This window comes from Sceloporus undulatus, chromosome 4 (assembly GCF_019175285.1).
Source record: "Sceloporus undulatus isolate JIND9_A2432 ecotype Alabama chromosome 4, SceUnd_v1.1, whole genome shotgun sequence".
In the NCBI taxonomy this organism is placed as follows: domain Eukaryota; kingdom Metazoa; phylum Chordata; class Lepidosauria; order Squamata; family Phrynosomatidae; genus Sceloporus; species Sceloporus undulatus.
In genome coordinates, this window is record NC_056525.1 from 7,114,480 (window position 1) to 7,133,363 (window position 18,884).

At 40.5% G+C, this 18,884-nt stretch overlaps 1 protein-coding gene across 2 annotated transcripts in view; it reads right to left on the bottom strand.

Annotated features, from left to right (window-relative positions):
* ZBTB46 (zinc finger and BTB domain containing 46) overlaps positions 1-18,884 on the bottom strand; it is an 84,954-nt gene that overhangs the window by 57,190 nt on the left and 8,880 nt on the right. For both annotated transcript variants that reach the window (XM_042463466.1, XM_042463465.1), the window contains exons 3-4: positions 17,089-17,207; positions 1,684-2,654 (exon numbers count right to left, since the gene is read on the bottom strand). In XM_042463466.1, the coding sequence (XP_042319400.1) occupies positions 1,684-2,620 (937 nt within the window). In that variant the 5' untranslated portion in view covers positions 2,621-2,654; positions 17,089-17,207. The remainder of the gene's footprint in view (positions 1-1,683; positions 2,655-17,088; positions 17,208-18,884) is intronic.

The following is an 18,884-nucleotide window of genomic DNA, read 5'->3' on the forward strand; positions in this document are numbered from 1 at the left end:
CTACTTGACTGCTATTCTGTTGAGCTATTGAGGGAAGTAAGATACACTCTCTTAAGTATCACCAATGTACTATATAGACCTATTATATTCATTTTTTAATTTCAGAGCTAGATTACTTATGATGGATGACATCCCATCAGAGACCTGACTTTTTTGTTTTATTTAGTTTAGCACAAGTGCAAGAGAACTATCACTTTGATTTGACTAATGTCAACTTGCAGTTTAACCCCTGAATTTCATATCTTTATTAATTTTTTAAAATTTATTCAACAGTAGAAGTTATGTAGGTGGGTTATGAGAATCTAAAAAGAATGCAATACCATAAAACATAGTAAAACAGAAAGCATACATAAGGAAAGGGGTACATAAATGCAGGATTTAAAAGCCTTTCAGAAAAGAAAGGTTTTTCCTGGGCAAGCCTTTTTTGGGAGAGCATTTCATAAACAGGGCACCACAACTGAGAAGTCACTCTTTCTGGCAGCCATCCATCCAATGTCCTCAGATGGGATGTCTTGTCAACAGCCACTATAGTGACTTAAGGGTGTGGACATGTATATTTGGAATGAGCCAGTCTTTGAGATTCTCTAGAAGGCAAACCACCCATTATAATACAATCTCCCTCTTCCCTGGATTATATTTCAGTTTATTAGCCCTTACCTATTCCATTAATTTATACAGTTACCAATTTCAAAATTCTGTACTATCTTGCCTTGGTTAGAAGAAAAGGAAAGGAAAGCTAAAGCTAAATATCATCTACATGCCAATACTACTTCAGCCCTTATTCCCAGATAACCTCCCTCAGCAGGTTTATGTAGATGTGAGAAACCATGGAAAGTAAATTGAGCACTGTTGATATAACTGTCATACAGTAAAGCAATAATTTCAGGCATTAACTTTTTGGCACCAGCCATCTAACACAACAGAACTAACAATGCCTTCAACTCTCAACTCAGAGTGCTGATCAAGAAGAATACTAGTAGCATTAAAACAGATCAGAAAGAACCAACAAAGATGAATCACTCTTTCTTCCTCACTTTCTTGTTCATGGAAGTTTCTCTCCTAAAGCTAGGTCTAAGGGTGGATTGAAATGTATCTACAAAATCAGCTTATACCATGACTACCTGAAATTAATTCACTCTAACATCCTGCCTATCTAAATTTCCTCCAAGGTGTTAAAATCATGTAAAAATCAAGGCAAGATACTAGTACGTCGTCAAATATTATTGACAGCATCTTTGGTACAGTGAACACACTTCAGTATTATTGGTGTGTGCCTTTAAGTCATTTCCAACTTATGGCAAACCTATCACAGGGTTTTCTTGGCAAGGTTTTCTTGGAAATGTGTTGCCTTTGCCTTCCTCTGAGAATGTGGGACTTGCCCAAGGTCACCCAGTGGCCTTCCATGGCTGAGCAGTGAGTCAAACCCTGGTCTCCATAGTCTTAGGCCAGCATTCAAATCATTACACCATGGTGAAAGGAAGGAAAAAAATACAATGGTGTGTCATATAGAGTTTGGTCCTCAAGGACACCAAGGACTTAGCAAGCAGAGGAAGGAAGAAGACCTACTGTATATGGATGAGAGAAGACAGAATTGGCAAGTTGTTAATTTATAAGCCCTTAATAGCATACTGTACTTTGTATGATTACATATGCATATAAAATTGAAAGGGAAAGGAATCTTACTTGTGTCTCGACTGCTGTATGGCCATCCAGAGACAGACAGAAAAGGTGGGACTGGAGAGTTTGTTCTGCTGTCATCTCCCAGTTGCTGTGTAATATGCCGCACAGTATCCTTATTTTTCCTGTTCTTTCTGCGCCCTTTGGGCTGCCATCCGTCTGTAGCGCTCTGTTCTGAGAAAGCACTCTGCATTGCACTTTCTTTGGTAGTCTGGAGCTCATTGCTTCCATAATGAGATGGAGAGATCTGCTCTTCTTTGATACGTAATGATCCATAGCCCAAATCACTAGCCCAAAGAGACTGAGATGAAATATCATCGTGACTATCTGTTTTTGGTTCTTGATCCTCTTTTTCATATGTGCTCCCTCCTTCATGACAGCTAGCAATAGCTGAATCACCAGAGGAGTTTGCTGGACTTGTCCGTCGAGCTAACCAGGGAGATATGCTCCTACCAGCAACCACTGCTGAAATCAAAGCGTCTGTGCTACTATTGGAAGAAGCCCCAAATTCATAATCAATAAGATCGTCTGATGCATCAGATTTTATGCTAATGTCAAGAGCAGCCTTTATAAAATTATGACAGGCTTGTACAATATCAGTCATCTGGAGATAGCTAGCAGCTGACATCACCTCAATAACATTTCTGCTGGTCAGTGCAAGGTGTGCTGAGTACATGAAATCAATGATTGCTTTAAAGCCCTGTGCTGTTACAATGTCTAAATGAGTGACAGTTGCCTGGTCAGAGGTCTTCTGCACCTGGCAGTACAGTGTCTTGAAGTACCGGCTGCTCCCAAGTAAAATGTTTTTATGAGCCTTGAAAATTTTCCCCTCCACTATGATACAAACGTCACAGAGTATACCGTGCTGTCTTTGCTCATTGAGTTCTTGAAGCAGATGATGATAATGGGAGGCAATCTCCATGTCTTCCTTTTGATTGTTCATTTAGAAATATTTGCACAACTATGTCTGCACCACTCTGTGAGGGAGAAGGAAAGTGTTATCATATTAATTGGGCCATCATACTATGCAAGTCATCACAGAAACTATCCAAAAGACATCTAGCAATCTTACCTGGGAGCCATTTACACTAAATAAATATAATGCATTCCACTTTAACTTCCATGGTTCCTTCATATTGAATCCTGGGATTTGTAATCTAGTGCAACACTAGATTGCTCTGGCTGAGAATTCTGCATGTCCCTTCCTAAACTGCAAGAGTCAGCATGTTGTAGTAGTTTGACTGTTGAACTACAGCTCCGGAGACCACGGTTTAAATCCTATGACACACTCTCAGCCTCAGAAGAAGGAAAAGGTAAACACCTTCTGAGCAAATCTTGCCAAGAAAACCCTGTGGTAAGTTCGCCTTAGGATCACCATAAGTTAGGGTCACCATAACTACTTGAAGGCACACAACAACAACAAAGTGCAAATCCCAGGATTCCACAAGATAGAACCATGGCAATTAAGGTGTAGTGTGAACGGGCCCCAGGACTGAAAGAGCAGTAAGGCATTACTCTTACTGTGTTCAATCCTTTTGCCATATATCCTCACCTGTAAGTAAAGACAAACTTAAACATGACATTAAAATGTGCCTTTGGATTTAACATACAGGATTTTAAAAATTCAAATAGTTATCACCCAAGGAGGAAAGATAATTATTGGGATTTCAGGAGGCAAAGGAAGGGGATTTAAATATTTCCTCCCCCACTTTAGAGGAACAACCTCCCAAGTTGAATTGGAAGGAAATCTGTCACCATGTTCAGTGGGGGATTTCCTCCTACTGCAAAATACAGTTTCAGATTAGGAATTTTCCTTAGGTCTATATAGTGTGGAAGTAAAGAGTTAAATCTCTTCTAGTGCCTCCTGCTATTACAATAATCATTGCTTATGACATCCAAATTTTGAATTATACACTCATAAAGATGCAAGATGGTTTTTGCAGATGAGGTGAAAAGAGGTGGTCACTTAAAGCAGCAGAGTCAGAAAAACAGCAGTTTAGACCACAGTAGTCATCCTCATTGCAGACTAGGGATGTAATTCTTCAAGTTTCTTCTCAAAGTAATTTTAGCAATTTTCTTCTTGCTGCAAGAAAGTCTTGGAAACCCACACAGTTTTCAAAGACTATTCACAGTTCAAGACGTATTCTGTGCAAAATTTGCTGTGTTGCACAGAAAACACAAACAAATGAATTCCCCTTTCATCTAAACTCATATGGATGATTTAAAATTACAGCTGAGGCAACAATGCTGACTAAGAGAATGACACGAAATGAAATAAAACCACGCCTATTCTGTTTACATGATGTACACACAGTGGGGAATAAATAGAAATAATGTTTTAGATTCTCTGAGACGTCTTACAGAGCAGTTTGCAACTGCAGCCAAGAAACTATGGACATCTTATTATGCTACTGAGATTATGAACTTGTTTTCCTAGGTACTTACAATGATCCCAGCCTGTTTTTCAGCCAACACCTTATTTTGGGAGTATATTAAGAGTAGCTCTGAGCAAGTGCAGAGTTCTTTCCTTTGATCTTTTCCAGCCTTTCTGCTCCTGTCTCTCCCTTTTCTGGATACATTAAAGTCAACATCTGGAGCATTAAGATCAGATGAGCAAGCTGTAAGTGATCCAAGGGATCTCATACAACCTCTGAGATGAACTGAAATAAAGGAGCTGGTAGCATTAGCTTTCGTAAACTTGAGTCTCCTGCCTCCGGTGTAGCTTATTTCTTTCAGTTTTTCTTAAAGCTGCTATAAGATTCCTTTGAGCACTTATTTTCATACTTTGCACACTGATTTTCCATAACATGGCTATGTGTTTGAATGGGTGATCAAAGGAGATTGAGCCAGAAATTCAAAGGACGCTGCTTGAGCCAGTGCCTCACTCAAGAGCTGGGCTCATCTCTAAGCCTGGCCTTATATTGATAGCATGGTATCTCAGGGACAAATTCTTGAAAGATGGCGAGTGGTGGTGAGATGTTGCCAGCTAAATCTACGTGGGTATCTCCTACATCAGCCTTCTGCCTTGAGGACACTATACAATTGTCAGAATCAAAAGAAGAATAAATTATGAACTTCTGAACATAGAATGAGGGGCACCATTCTCTATTTTGCGTGATGCAACAAAATATCTTTGGATAGCCCTCCAAAATGATTTACTGTAATATCTATTTGAGTTTGATCCTCAGAGCATAACCTGCACTGAGTAAGCTTAACTTATCAATATGTAATAGCTGACTAAAAGACAGACAACAGTAAATTAAAAATCACTGTCCCTAAACTTCATTTGTATGACTACCTGATGGCTAAATTTTTTGGAAATACAATTCTTTAAATCCTACTCATACACAGTAATTCTAGTTGTTAAACATTTCATGTATTTCAATTTTACTTTTAAATTAACAATCAAAATGCTTTTTAAACAATGCTAATGATTCCAGAGAACATATTTTCTGTGATCAATGAATGAAATATATTGTTCACATCAAGCTTTCCCTTTTGATTCTTACTACAAGAGCCTTAAGGTTTTTGAAAAAATCTAAGGTTTTCTCCTCAGATGCCTTTACCAGAATATCATTAAAACAAGACTGGTATCCTACCCAAGAAAGCCAATGTGGTGTAGTGGCCTGAGTGTTGAACAATGACACAGGGTCCATTTCCCTGCTTGGCTATGGAAGCTCACCGAGTAACCTTGGGTGAGTCACATATTCTCAGCCCCAGAAAATATGGTCATCTTAAGTAAAAAAATGACTTGAAGGCACACAACAACAACAACCCACTAGAAGCAAGACAGCAGAACCAACAATATCCTACCAAAGCAAGAGAGCAAGCTTTCAGGGACTCCTGCCTGCTTCATCAGACACAGGATATACCTCTTCCTCATTGAGCATTGTTTTTGCTGCTCTGGAAGATCTCTGTCTGCATATTTCTCTGAAGATGCCAGCCATAGAGGCTGGTGAAAGGTCAGGAGGAAACTCTTCTAGAACATGGCCACATAGCCCAAAAAACTCACAAAAAACTACAGGATGTACCATTCAGAATTTCAGGTATATATACAGTACATACCATTTATTTTATTTATTTATATCCCACCTTTCTCCCAATACAGGAGACAATTAACAGCAAATTTTAAAACAGTAATAATTAAAAACAATACAAATGTATTAAAAAGTTTAAAGCTTTTAAAATCTATTAAACAATTTAGGAAGTTAAATCATTAAACATTGACCATATTAAAATATATTAAAAGCCCTATATAAATTTGAAAATATGAGTCACATAGCACCCAACCCTCACGAGTTTGAAAACACCTGATGCCACAAAAATGTTTTTACATGCCACTGAACAGAGGCAGGGATGGGCTCATCGTTGCCTCTAGGGAGGGAGTTCAAAGTTTGGGAGCAGCCACTGAAAAGGATCTCTCCCTTGTTTCCACCAAATGAACCTGAGGGAGTGGTGGGACAAAGAGAAAGGCCTCTCCAGGTTATCTTAGAGCTCTACTACATTCATAAAAGGAGATTTTTGTTTGTTGTTGTTAACTGCCCTTGAGTTGAGCTCAACCCATGGTGACCCTATGTATGAGATATCTCAAAGACTGGTTAGTATCCTCCACAGCTCTGCTTAGTTCCTGCACTCATATCCACGGCCTCCTTAATAGACTTTATCCATCTAGCATGTGACCTTCCTCTCCCTTTACTTCCTTCCATCTTTACGGTTCTTCACATAACTTGGACCCAAGGTGTATAGAGCTTTATAGGTCAACACCAGCACTTTGAATTACTTCCGGAAACAGACTGGCAGCCAATGAAGCTGTTGCAACAAGGGAGTTGTGTGTTTCCTTCAGCCAGCCCAAGTTAACAATCTGGAGACTGATAGGTGAGAGGAAATTTAATGCAGAGAGTACTAACACTGGCCATTCATAAAACAATTGCTGCTGATACAACAAGCATACTGGCACTAGGTAAGCTGATTAACACATGAAAGTGATAAGAAACTATTATTATTATTATTATTATTATTAACCTTTATTTATAAAGTGCTGTAAATTTACACAGCGCTGTACATACAATCTTTTTAATTGGACGGTTTTATCAGGGTCAAGCCTTTGCAGATAGAGAGGAATTCCTTGATGAGCTGTAATCATCAGTTTCTGTTCTATTCACCATTTGATGTTTCTTTATTCCATTAAGGCATCCCCTTCAAGCCCTTAAAATCTGCTCTGGAAGGCTGAACAGAGCTTTGAATGGGGCAGAGGGCTATCAGAGAAGAGGAAAAGAAATGGGGAGTGGAGTTGAATGGAGAGGAGGAAATGCTTTCTCCCAATTCTGATAACATAGCTGCTTCTGTTAGCAGATATATACCACTGGATCATAATCTACAGGTGTTACACAGTGCCAGGATGCCTGAATTACCAGCAATAATGAAGAATGGGCAGTGGCACATCTTCAAATGCTTCTTTTTTGGTTACTACTGTAAAAAGTTTCTTCTGATGCAGCCCATATACTCCACCTAATTTTGTACTTTCTTTTTCCTACATGTGCATGATCACAAACTTATCAAGATGAACTTAAACACCTAGCACAACAAGCAAATATGATATAATAGGCATCACTGAAACCTGGTGGGTTGAGTCTCATGATTGGAATGTGGAAATAGAGGGGTATAACCTTTTCAAGAGAAATAGGCCAAACAGGAAAGGAGGAGGAATAGCCTTATATGCCAGGGACATTTACACCAGTGAAGAGATCCAGGACATCGATCCTGGAAGCCAAGTGGAGAGCATCCGGATAAAAATTAAAGGGGAGGGAAACAACAGGGATGTTATGGTGGGAGTCTACTACAGACCCCCAAGTCAGATGGAGGAATTGGATGATGTCTTTCTAGAACAGATAACCACACACTCAGAAAGGAGAGATGTAGTAGTGATGGGCGACTTCAACTATCCTGATATTTGCTGGAAGTCAAACTCAGCAAAATCCTCAAGGTCTAGCAAATCCCTCACTTGCTTGGAAGACAATTTCATTGTCCAAAAAGTGGAAGAGGCAACAAGGGGATCAGCTTTTTTGGATCTGATCTTAACCAACAGGGATGACCTAGTTGATGGGGTGCAAATGGTGGGATCCTTAGGCGGAAGCGACCATGTTCTCCTGGAGTTTGTTATATAGAGGAAAGGAGAAGCCAGGCATAGTCAGACATGCACTCTAGATTTTAGGAGAGCAGATTTTAGTAAACTTAGAGAAATACTGGGGGTGATCCCATGGTCAGGAATACTAAGAGAAGGGAGTTTAAGGGAGTTCAAGATGGATGGGAGTTTCTCAAAAGACAGATACTGAAGGCACAATTTCAAACAGTTCCAGTGAGAAAGAAAAATGGGAGGTGTCTCAAGAAACCAGGATGGATGACTAAGGAACTTTCAACCAAGCTGAATTTGAAACGGAACATGTATAAGAAATGGAAAAAGGGGGAAATCACGAAAAAGGAATTCAAAGAAATAGCAGGCATGTGTAGGGGTAAAGTCAGAAAAGCTAAAGTGCAGAATGAACTCAGGCTTGCTAGAGAGGTTAAGAACAACAAAAAGGGCTTTTTTGGATATGTCCGCAGCAAAAGGAAGAAGAAGGAAACGGTAGGGCCACTGCATGGAGAAGATGGCAAAATGCTAACAGGGGACAGAGAAAAGGCAGAATTACTCAACACCTTCTTTGCCTCAGTCTTCTCAGAAAAAGAAAAGGGTGCTCAAACTGAGGATAATGGAGCAGAGGACAGAAAAGGGGAATTTCAGCACAGAATAAGTAAAGAGATAGTACAGGAATACCTGGTTAATCTAAATGAATTTAAGTCTCCAGGACCAGATGAACTACATCCAAGGGTATTAAAAGAACTGGCAAATGTAATATCGGAGCCATTGGCAATAATCTTTGAAAACTCCTGCAAAACAGGAGAAGTCCCAGCAGAATGGAGGAGGGCAAACGTTGTCCCCATCTTCAAAAAGGGGAAAAAAGAGGACCCCAACAATTATCGTCCAGTTAGTCTGACATCAATCCCAGGAAAGATTCTAGAGCAGATCATTAAACAGAGAGTCTGTGAACATCTAGATGGCAATTCCATAATCACAAAAAGTCATGCCAGACAAATCTAATCTCTTTCTTTGATAAAATTACCAGCTTGGTAGATGAAGGGAATGCTGTGGATATAGTATATCTTGATTTCAGTAAGGCCTTTGACAAGGTTTCCCATGACATTCTTGCAAACAAGCTTGTAAAATGTGGACTAGACAAGGTAACTGTTACATGGATTTGTAATTGGTTGACTGGCCGAACCCAAAGGGTGCTCAACAATGGCACCTTTTCATCCTGGAGAGAAGTGACCAGTGGGGTCCCACAGGGCTCTGTCCTGGAGCCAGTGTTTTTCAACATCTTTATCAATTACTTGGATGACAGAATCGGGGGCATACTTATCAAATTTGCAGATGACACCAAACTAGGAGGAATAGCTAATACTCCAGAGGACAGGATCAAGATCCAAAATGACCTGAAAAGACTAGAAAGCTGGGCCAAAGCTAACAAAATGAAATTCAACACAGAGAAATGTAAGGTACTGCACTTAGGGCGGAAAAATGAAATGCACAGATATAGGATGGGTGACACCTGGCTGAATGAAACTACATGTGAAAGGGATCTGGGAGTCCAAGTAGACCACAAGTTGAACATGAGTCAACAGTGCGATGCGGCAGCTAACAAGGCCAATGCGATTTTAGGCTGCTTCAATAGAAGTATAGTGTCTAGATCAAGGGAAGTAATAGTGCCACTATATTCTGCTCTGGTCAGGCCCCACCTGGAATATTGTGTCCAGTTCTGGGCACCACAATTCAAAAAGGATGTGGAGAAACTGGAGCGTGTCCAAAGGAGGGTGACTAAAATGGTGAAGGGCCCAGAAACCATGTCCTATGAGGAACAACTGGAGATGTTTAGCCTGGGGAAGAGAAGGTTAAGAGGTGATATGATAGCCCTATTTAAATATTTGAAGGGATGTCATATTGAGGAGGGAACAAGCTTGTTTTCTGCTGCTCCAGAGACTAGAACCTGGAGCAATAGATGCAAGCTACAGGAAAAGATCCCACCTCAACATTAGGAGGAACTTCCTGACAGTGAGGGCTGTTTGACAGTGGAATGCACTCCCTCAGAGAATGGTGGAGTCTCCCTCCTTGGAGGTCTTTAAACAGAGGCTGGATGGCCAGGTGATGCATTGATTGAGAGTTCCTGCATAACAGGAGGTTGGACTGGATGGCCCTTGCGGTCTCTTCCAACTCTATTATTCTATTATTCTCTCTCTCTGACGCAGGTATAGGCATTGCCACCAACTGTTTCCAGGGGCAAATCAAGTAATCTCTTAATAAAATTCATCTCCAAAGTCAAACTAATTTGTGTATAAGAAGTTCTTACTAAAATGCATTATCATCTGCTATGGTTAGAATCTATTTAGTAGCACATACCTATTTGGAAGTAAACACACGCAGCAAATTACTGCAAGTTTTCAATAAAATGATCACACATATGAATGCAATTAAGTAGCTTTCACACAAGATGGCTTTATGATCCAATTTATTTTTCTATTACACTGCCATACATTAAGCTTTTTATTAATTCAACTCACATCAGAGGTGCAGTGTCCTTCCAATGTCTTCATATAATTCTGTGTTGACACTGCGCTCATTATCTTAGTATCCCCCTCCTCCCCTTAGTTTTTCCTGGAAACACAAAGTCAGCTAATCACACATGATGCTACTGTACCCCCACTCCTTTGTATTCACTACTCTTACAATCACATCTGGACCATCATAACCAGATGGCAGAATGAAACATCTTTTAGTTGAGTGAGTACTGAAGTGAACTCTATGTCAGTGTTATCTTTGCTTCTTTGAGTATCTAACCTACAGTGGAATTGGATTAGCCCCTTTTCTATGATATTAGATATTAGAAGAAAGTGCAGAAGCAGGCTTACTGGTGAAAAGAAGGAAAACAAAAATAATGACCACAGAGGATCTACATAAATACAGTACAACCTAGATAATGAGGAAATCGAAATAGTTGAAGACTTCCCATACCTAGGACCTAATACTGATCAGAATGGAGAGTATAGCCAAGAAATAAGAAGACTAAGAACGGGAAGGACAGCCGTGAAAGAACTAGACAAGATCATAAAATGTACAGATATACTACTGAGCACTAAAGTCAGAATTGTCTGAGCCATTGTATGCTTCATCACTATGTATGGATGCAAGAGCTGGACAGTGAAGAAAGTGTATAAAAAGAAAATAAACTCATTTGAACTGTGGGTGCTGGAGAAAAGTGCTAAGGATACTGTAGATGGCCAAAAAAACAAATAAACAGGTCCTTGAATAGACAAAACCTAAACTCTCCCTGAAAGCAAAGATCACGAAACTGAGGCCACCATACTTTGACCACATCGTGAGAGGACATAACTCATTAGTAAAGACTATAATGCTAGGTAAAATAGAGAGAAGCAGAAAGAGAGGAAGACCGCATGCCAGATGGGTAGCCTCATTTTGAGCAGCTATGAGCCTAAGCCTACAGGATCTAAGCAGAGTGGTTGAGCATAGGGGGCTTGGAGATGTCTCATCCACAGGACTGCTGTAAGACAAGTCCGACTCGAGGGCATTTAAAAATAATGATATTAAATACTTATTGCTGAATGAACTTAACAGAAAAGTAGGTAGAGACTTCAGCTAGAGTGCTAGTAACGCTACTTAGAAAAGGAGTGGGCAACAAACTTGCAGGTATTGTTGGGCTGCAACCCCCATCAGCCCCAAACCAGCAGAGCCAAAGTGAGGTCACTTACAATAACTATGAGGTCACTCATGAGAACTATGAATTTCCAATGCAAGGAACATCTGAGATTTTTGAGGTGCCTGAAGTGGGCTTCTTGCTCTGGCTTGCAAACCAAAGTTACTAATCAGACCTTTCAAAACTTCATTTTATCTGTATTACAGTGACAAAATTCTGATCTTTGGTTAGATTTACAAAGCAGGCATGACTGTCTTAATGACTGTCATCTCCTCTAGATACTCAATAATGTGAGTAAGATTTGTTTTAAAAAAATAATAGAAATGTTGACAAGGCTATACTTGGTCTATCAGCCAATGGGGCTGTATACTGGGGAGGGATGAAGTGTGGTACTCTCTCTGTTGAGCTGCTCCAGATGACCCTTCTAGGTCTGGCATGTGCCCGGATAAGGCTTGAAATCACATCACATTGTCCCCTAAAACAATGAAGAACTGTTGCAGCAGAATAGTGCTGCCATGACCCTTAGTTCACCGATCCAGATCTGAATGTTTAGTGAAAAAAAAGAGGGAGAAAGAAAAGCCGGACTCAACACAGGAAAACATGAGAAGTGGCGTGAGAGCAAAAAACAAACAAACCCTAAATTCATTTACTTTTACACTACTTTGTGGCTTAACTAGCTTTTCTTTAGCAAATTTTAATTCATCAGTCTTTTTTTAAACCCAGTTTGTCCCTGCAAGAAAATATCTTGCTTTAATTGTGTCTTTCTTTCAGGATGGGAAGGTGCTCCTGGACAGATTTATTTAGAACTACTACAAACTGGAAGGTTTCACAAACAAATGCAAAAAATATATAGTACTGCGGTACTTTGTTAGTTTCTCCCTTTCATTTTTGGAAGATTTATTTAGAGCCACAATGAATGCTTGGCTCATAAGCAACTTTGAAGAATTTTAGGAGCTTTAAATTCTATTTGCTCTTTTTAGTTTATTTTGTTTTCTAGTCATTTTCAAATAAGGTCAGAGCTTACTATTGTGTATTTTTAATTCTATTTACTCTTGAACTAGTTTTTATTGTATTATTCAGATTTTTCAGGATTAATCCTCCTCATCTTCAGACTCAAAATCAAACCCTGACCTCCAGAGGTATACTCCAACACTCAAACCACTACTCATGCTGGCTCTCTAAGTTTGGATAAAAAAACTAATTTATGCTTTAATTCAGGTTGTTCTACGTTATTTATTTATTTATTTCATTTGTATGTTGCCTTTCTCTCAGATGGGACGCATGTTTTCGTATACAGTTGGCCCTCCATATCCAGAGTTTTTTAATCCATGGATTCAATCATCCACATCTTGAAAATATTCCAAAATATATAAATTCCCAACTGCAAGCCTTGATTTTACTATTTTATATAAAGGACACCATTTCACTACGCCATTGTATTTCATGGGACTTGAGCATTCACAGATGTTGGTATCCATAGGGGGTCCTGGAACCAAACTCCACCACCCACAAGGGAGTTATATTTCTCAATATGTGTAGCCTTCATTTATATACAATATAGCTTTATTGTCTGCTGGTTTTATGTTAGTGTCCATCATCTAAAAAATCTGATACCCAATTTATCTTCTGTGATTTAAACATAGCTTTCAAATGCATTCTACTTTTTGGTCTGATTCTGATCCTTTTTGATTACAAATACTAACTCGCTGGCATAAGACAAACAGTGGGATTAAAACATACCCTTTTTTCAGGTATGAAAAAAGACTGAACATAACTTTAGATATACATCTCTTAGCAGAAATGTGTAGAAAAACAAAGGGCGGGGGGGGGGGGGAGAGGCTTGAACAGTCTGCATTCTGTTTAGCGGTTCTGATTGCTTAAGTGTCCACCAATAGAGTCAGGTTTATTTGTGAAATGAAAAACTACAACAGTGCTTTCCAGACTGCAACCATGAGAGAGTATGGCTATTCACCTCAATACTGCACTGATACCTCCTCATTTATCAGGTCCAGAATAAGCTCTCTATCAACTGCCTTTTCTTCTGTCCATCTTTTACTCATGCCACAGAAGACTGCTCTTTCCACACTGCTAAAACTGTTGTTGTGTGTCTTTAAGTCGTTACCATGAGGTTTTCTTGGCAAGTTTCTTCAGAGTGGGTTTGCCATTGTCACCCTCTGATGCTGAGAGAGTGTGACTTGTGCCTGATCACCCAGTGGGTTTCCATGGCTGAGATAGGATTCAAACCCTGGTCTCCAGAGTCATAGTCTGTGCTCAAACCACTACACCACACCAGTTAGAAAAAGAGCTAATAAACTGTACAATAACAAAGAATTAATCAAGTGTAAGAGAGTCTGATACTCTATCAAAGTGAAGAGGTGCAGTAACATTCAGTAACAGAGATCTACAATTACAGAAGTAAGGAGGAAAAGCAAATCCTGCATAGGAAGTTGCTTCTGGCAATAAGCCTTCCAGGCATGCACTGTCAAAGTCTATGAGGTGGAAAGTTGCAATCTGATTCCTAGCTGAAGATAGCTGAAGTTGCCCAGTCTGTAAATTTTGAATTAGTCTAATAAAGGTAACTCTCTAACATGGATGAAAGAACTTAACTGTAGAGGCATACTTTCAAAAGTAAATCCCACTGCCCTTCAGAGGTGAACAGAATATTATGGCAACACAATGTTACCTCAAAGGCCAGTGTGGTGAAGTAGTCTGAGCATCTGACTATGGATGATATCACATGACGGAAATTTGAAGTATAATCCAGTGTCATCCTGAACGGAATCATGCATATTCACGTTATTGCACGAAAGGTTACCACCCGCGATCGCTGGCAGTCCGAACACACTCCGAATGCAATCATGTGCCAATCCACAGTTAAGTAAATTCGGTGAATTAGCAAAGTCACAAACCCTGTTCCTAGGCAACTTCGGACTCAATGCACTGTTGTTTGATGTCATGTGCATGTCTCCTTTTGGTCCTGGTTCCCCCCCCCATCTGGAAGGGGGGGTCCCATGAAGCCACGCTGCAATTCCGCTTCAATTTTGTTTCTGCTTGTCCTTCAGCGTTGCTGAGGGGGGGGCTGCTGCCTGCTAATTAAGAGACATGGACCGGGAGCTATTTGAGAACCATTATATTCACGTTTTAATGTGACAAGAGTGAATATATGCTAATTTTAATGTGAATAGAGCATGTTCTTTCAACCATTCTTCCCTCCTCCCCTGCAACCTCTTTTGTAAATTGTGAGGTTCCTTGGTTCCTCTCTCTCACTCGCCTAAATATGCTATGCTCCAGTCCCCAATGATAGCCCTGTGAACTGGCTTTCAAGTTCGATTCTTCGTGGTAAAATTAGTTCACTTTTGTTTTTAAATCAACAAAAAATACAAGTACATAAACTGTTTCAATGGCAACTGCCACCATATACAGGCATTGTCTAGACTAGCAGAAAAATTTGTAGAGACCTTGCAGTATTCTTCTCTGGATTAACCCTGTTAATCCTACACCTCCTCAAAATAAACTGTTGACCCATCAAGTCTCTTTCCCCCCTTTGCACCCCAGGGAATGATCTAAGGGAGGGAACTTTACATTTCTTTCTCACTTTTTCTTTCTCCACCTCTGCCAGAAATTTGATGGGGCAAAAAGAAGAAGGGAAAGAGAGGAGGACTTCCTGGGGCAAAATCAGAACTGGGGAGGTCCGGAACTTGACTTCCTTGCAGAACCCAAACTGCACTCTCATCGGCTCTGACAACTTCCTCCAGCTAAGAATTAAGTCTTAGCGTGTATCTACACTACAGAAATAATGCAGTTTGAAACCACTTCAAGTGCTGTAGCTCCATTCTATGGAATCCTGGGGTGTGTAGTTTTACAAGGTCTTCAGATTCTCTGTCAAAGAGTGCTGGTGCCTCACAAAACTACAAATCCCAGGATTCTGTAGGATTAACAGACAGTTAAAGTGCTGTCAAGCTGCATTATTTCTACAGCACAGATGCACCCCTAGTTTCTAGTATGCTCCTAGTCAATCATGTTCCTAGAGAGAATTCCATAAGAAGATATATAGATTTATGTGTTAATTTTCGGATGCTCAAGTGTAAACTGAGAGCCAGCTTGGCGTAGTGGTTTGAAAGTGTTGGGACTGTGACTCTGGAGACTAGAGTACAATTTCCAGCTCAGTCATAAAACCCACTGGGTGACATTGGGCAAGTCACATGCTCTCAGCCTCAGGGGAAGGCAACTGCAAATCTTGCCAAGCAAATCCCATGAGCTTTAGGGTCACCATAAGTCGGAAACAACTTGAAGGCACACAGCAACAGCAAACAAGTACCTACATATTGCCCACATTTTAAAACATGATTTCTCAAAATAAAAGCCACACTATATATGTGTGTGTACTGTATAGTATTGCATATGTTTAAAAATCATGTAATTCTTCCAAAGACCTGCTATCTCTGTACACAAGCATTATGCCCAGTACACGTATTACACTATTATCAGTCCTTTACAGTGGAAAGAAAAGGATTACAAATTTAACTGTGTACCAAACTACGCTGCATGAATCCAAATGGCATGCAATCTGAGTAGACAGTTCTTATGCTTTCTTCACAATGATATAATAGAAAGGAGAGGATTAAAGCAGGAAAAATGTAGTGCTTAATCTAACCTCTTTATTAAAAAGTGACAAACACAGCAAGGAATATGACCAGAATGCTCTGAACTCACAGTAAACTAAAAGATAGCAGACTGAAAGCCAAGTGAGACTAGCATGGAGTGTCGCTGGACAGCTTTCCAAGGGTCAGCCTCCTCAAGATGTGCCCAGTCCCTCAGCCCTATTTTCCAATTCCTCTTCCTTAACAATCAGAAGTCTGAACTCATTGAAAATGCTCAATCCCCACTGGACTGTTTCTCATCCCCTCACCTCCACTTTCTCCACAGGACTTTGTGTACGTCTGCAAACCTTGGGGTTCACTTAAGGCTGCTTATGCCTGCCTCATCTGTATACATGGCACCAACCGGAATACATAAAGAGGCACACTTGAAGAACAAATGGACTGTTGTATATCTCATAATCTGACAGGATAGGATAGCCTATTGCAGAAGGAATTTTGGCATTTGGTTCAACCCGCTGCTCAATGCAAGAAAGCAAGAGCTGTTATGTCTCTGATAGTTGTCCTACCTCAACCTGAAGGGAAACTATCACTCCTGCCTACACCTGTAAGTGGATATAATGTGAACTGCTTTTTTCATTAAAAATGTTTATCTAGTATTTAAAGAAAATCTATCTTCTGATAGCTTAAAACCACTGAAACAATCCCTGTCCTCTGGAGCAGCAGAAAAAAGGTATTTTTCCACTTTACAGACTTCAAGCATTTGAAGAGTGTAATCATGTGTTTGTACCATCACCTCCACCTCTACCACACCTATCCTCCTGAGTCTTCTCTTCATAGAATCATAGAACTGGAAGAGACCACAAGGGCCATCTGGTCCAACCCCCTGCCATGCGGGAAATCTCAATCAAAGCATCCCAGACAGATGGCCATACAGCCTCTTCACCAGGCTAGCATTCCTAGTTCCTTCAAACATTCATCATACAACTTGTTTTCCACTCACCAATATTCACCTTCAAACCTGTTTGGATTTGGCTGCACCAGGGACCAATAACCTCAGGAATTAGGACCATCAGTTGGATGCAAGCCACATGGGTTCCCCATCCAGCCCACAAGTTTTCTCTTGTATTATCTGTGATCAGAGATCAGACATAAAAAGGCATGCAAAGACCAAGAAGCTGTTGCATGGAACTCAGCACAACCTGGAAAACTGTTACCTTAGAACTTACTCCAAAGTTGACATGTATAGAACTAACCTATGTTTTGTATGTTTGGTTGAAAATGTCCACCTACATAGGAATTACATCTGCCCCACTCATGTTGGCTTGGTCCTATCTCAGGTCTTGGGGAAAGAACTATTCATTGCCAGGACAAACCCCCAACCCTTCCCCAAGTCCCATTTCAAAGTGGAATTCAGCAACCACACTAAAAACAATGTTGTCCATCCCTGGTCTACAGCATATTTAATATGTGAGACCCAGAACAGGATAAAGTATTCCAGACTCGTGACTAATACACAGTGGGAAACTATGGTTCTCTTATTACTACCTGAAATCATATTTTTTGTAATTTCACCACATAAATGATTCTTGTTCATATTCAACGTGAAGTAAAATCCCAAATCCTTTTCACAGTTATTAAAATAAAGCAAAATACAGTTGGCTCTCTGTATTCACAGATTCTTTATCCATAGATTCAACTATCCACGGCTTGAAAATACTAAAAAAAACCATAAATTCCAAAAAACAAACCTTGATTTTGCCATTATAAGGAACACCATTTTCGCTTACAATGCATTTAATGGGGTTTGAGCATCCACGGATTTTGGTATCCACGGGGGCTCCTGGAACCAAACCCCAGTGGGTACCAAGGGCTTGCTGGATTTCCCCATACTGATGTTATTAAATTGATTATTTTTCTGTTGGCTAAATGCAGAACTTTGCCTCTGCTGAATTTCATTTTTTACATGTCAGCCCTATTTTCATTCTATCAGGTTAATTTGAATTTTATTTCCATGCCCAGCGATACAAGCTATACCTCCAGTTTTGTGTCAGTGCAATTAAACCAAGATTCCTACCCACTTTCATGTAAGTCACATGGACCATCTCTTCAAAATCTCCTTCAAAGTTTAATGATAAATCACCGAAGAGATCTCTGAGCATGGTTTTCCAGCCTGCACTGAATCCACCTGACAGTATTATCTTTCATGTGGTACTCACTGAACCATTTTTCTAACCAAAACTGGGATCTTTGTCAGATGCTTTGCTGAAATTAAGGCTAATTACAGCCACAACTTTTCCACAATCCACTAAACTAGTAACCTCCGTCAAAAGAGAGAGAAAGAATGAGTCTGGCAGGATTTATTCTTCAAGATTCCATGCTGGATTCTAAGCACTGCACTGTTTTTTTACAGTTTTGTTTTGTACCAATTTCTTTGAGAAGGGTTTATCTTCTGGCTTAAGCAGTTCCAGCCTAATGACTTAGGGGCTCCCTTAGGCTTGCCATAACCCGGCTGCACCCGTGTATTTCCCGTTTTGGGGGGCCCCGGGCCCCTCCCGGCACAGGTGCAGCCCAAAAACCGGGACCCCCCCGGTTGCAACCAAGTTGCTGCCGCCTGCAGGGCCTCACTGCCCTCCTCCTCCGCCTCAGGGAGGCGGGGAGGAAGAGGAGGACAGCGAGGCCTGCCTGGGGCGGAGGAGGCGCCTCCCCGCACGCCCGCACCACCCTCTTCCTCCGCCCCCAGGCTTGGCGCCCGCCCGCAGCATAGAGGAGGCAAAGGCGGACGGAGCCAGTGCCTCTTGCGCGCGGG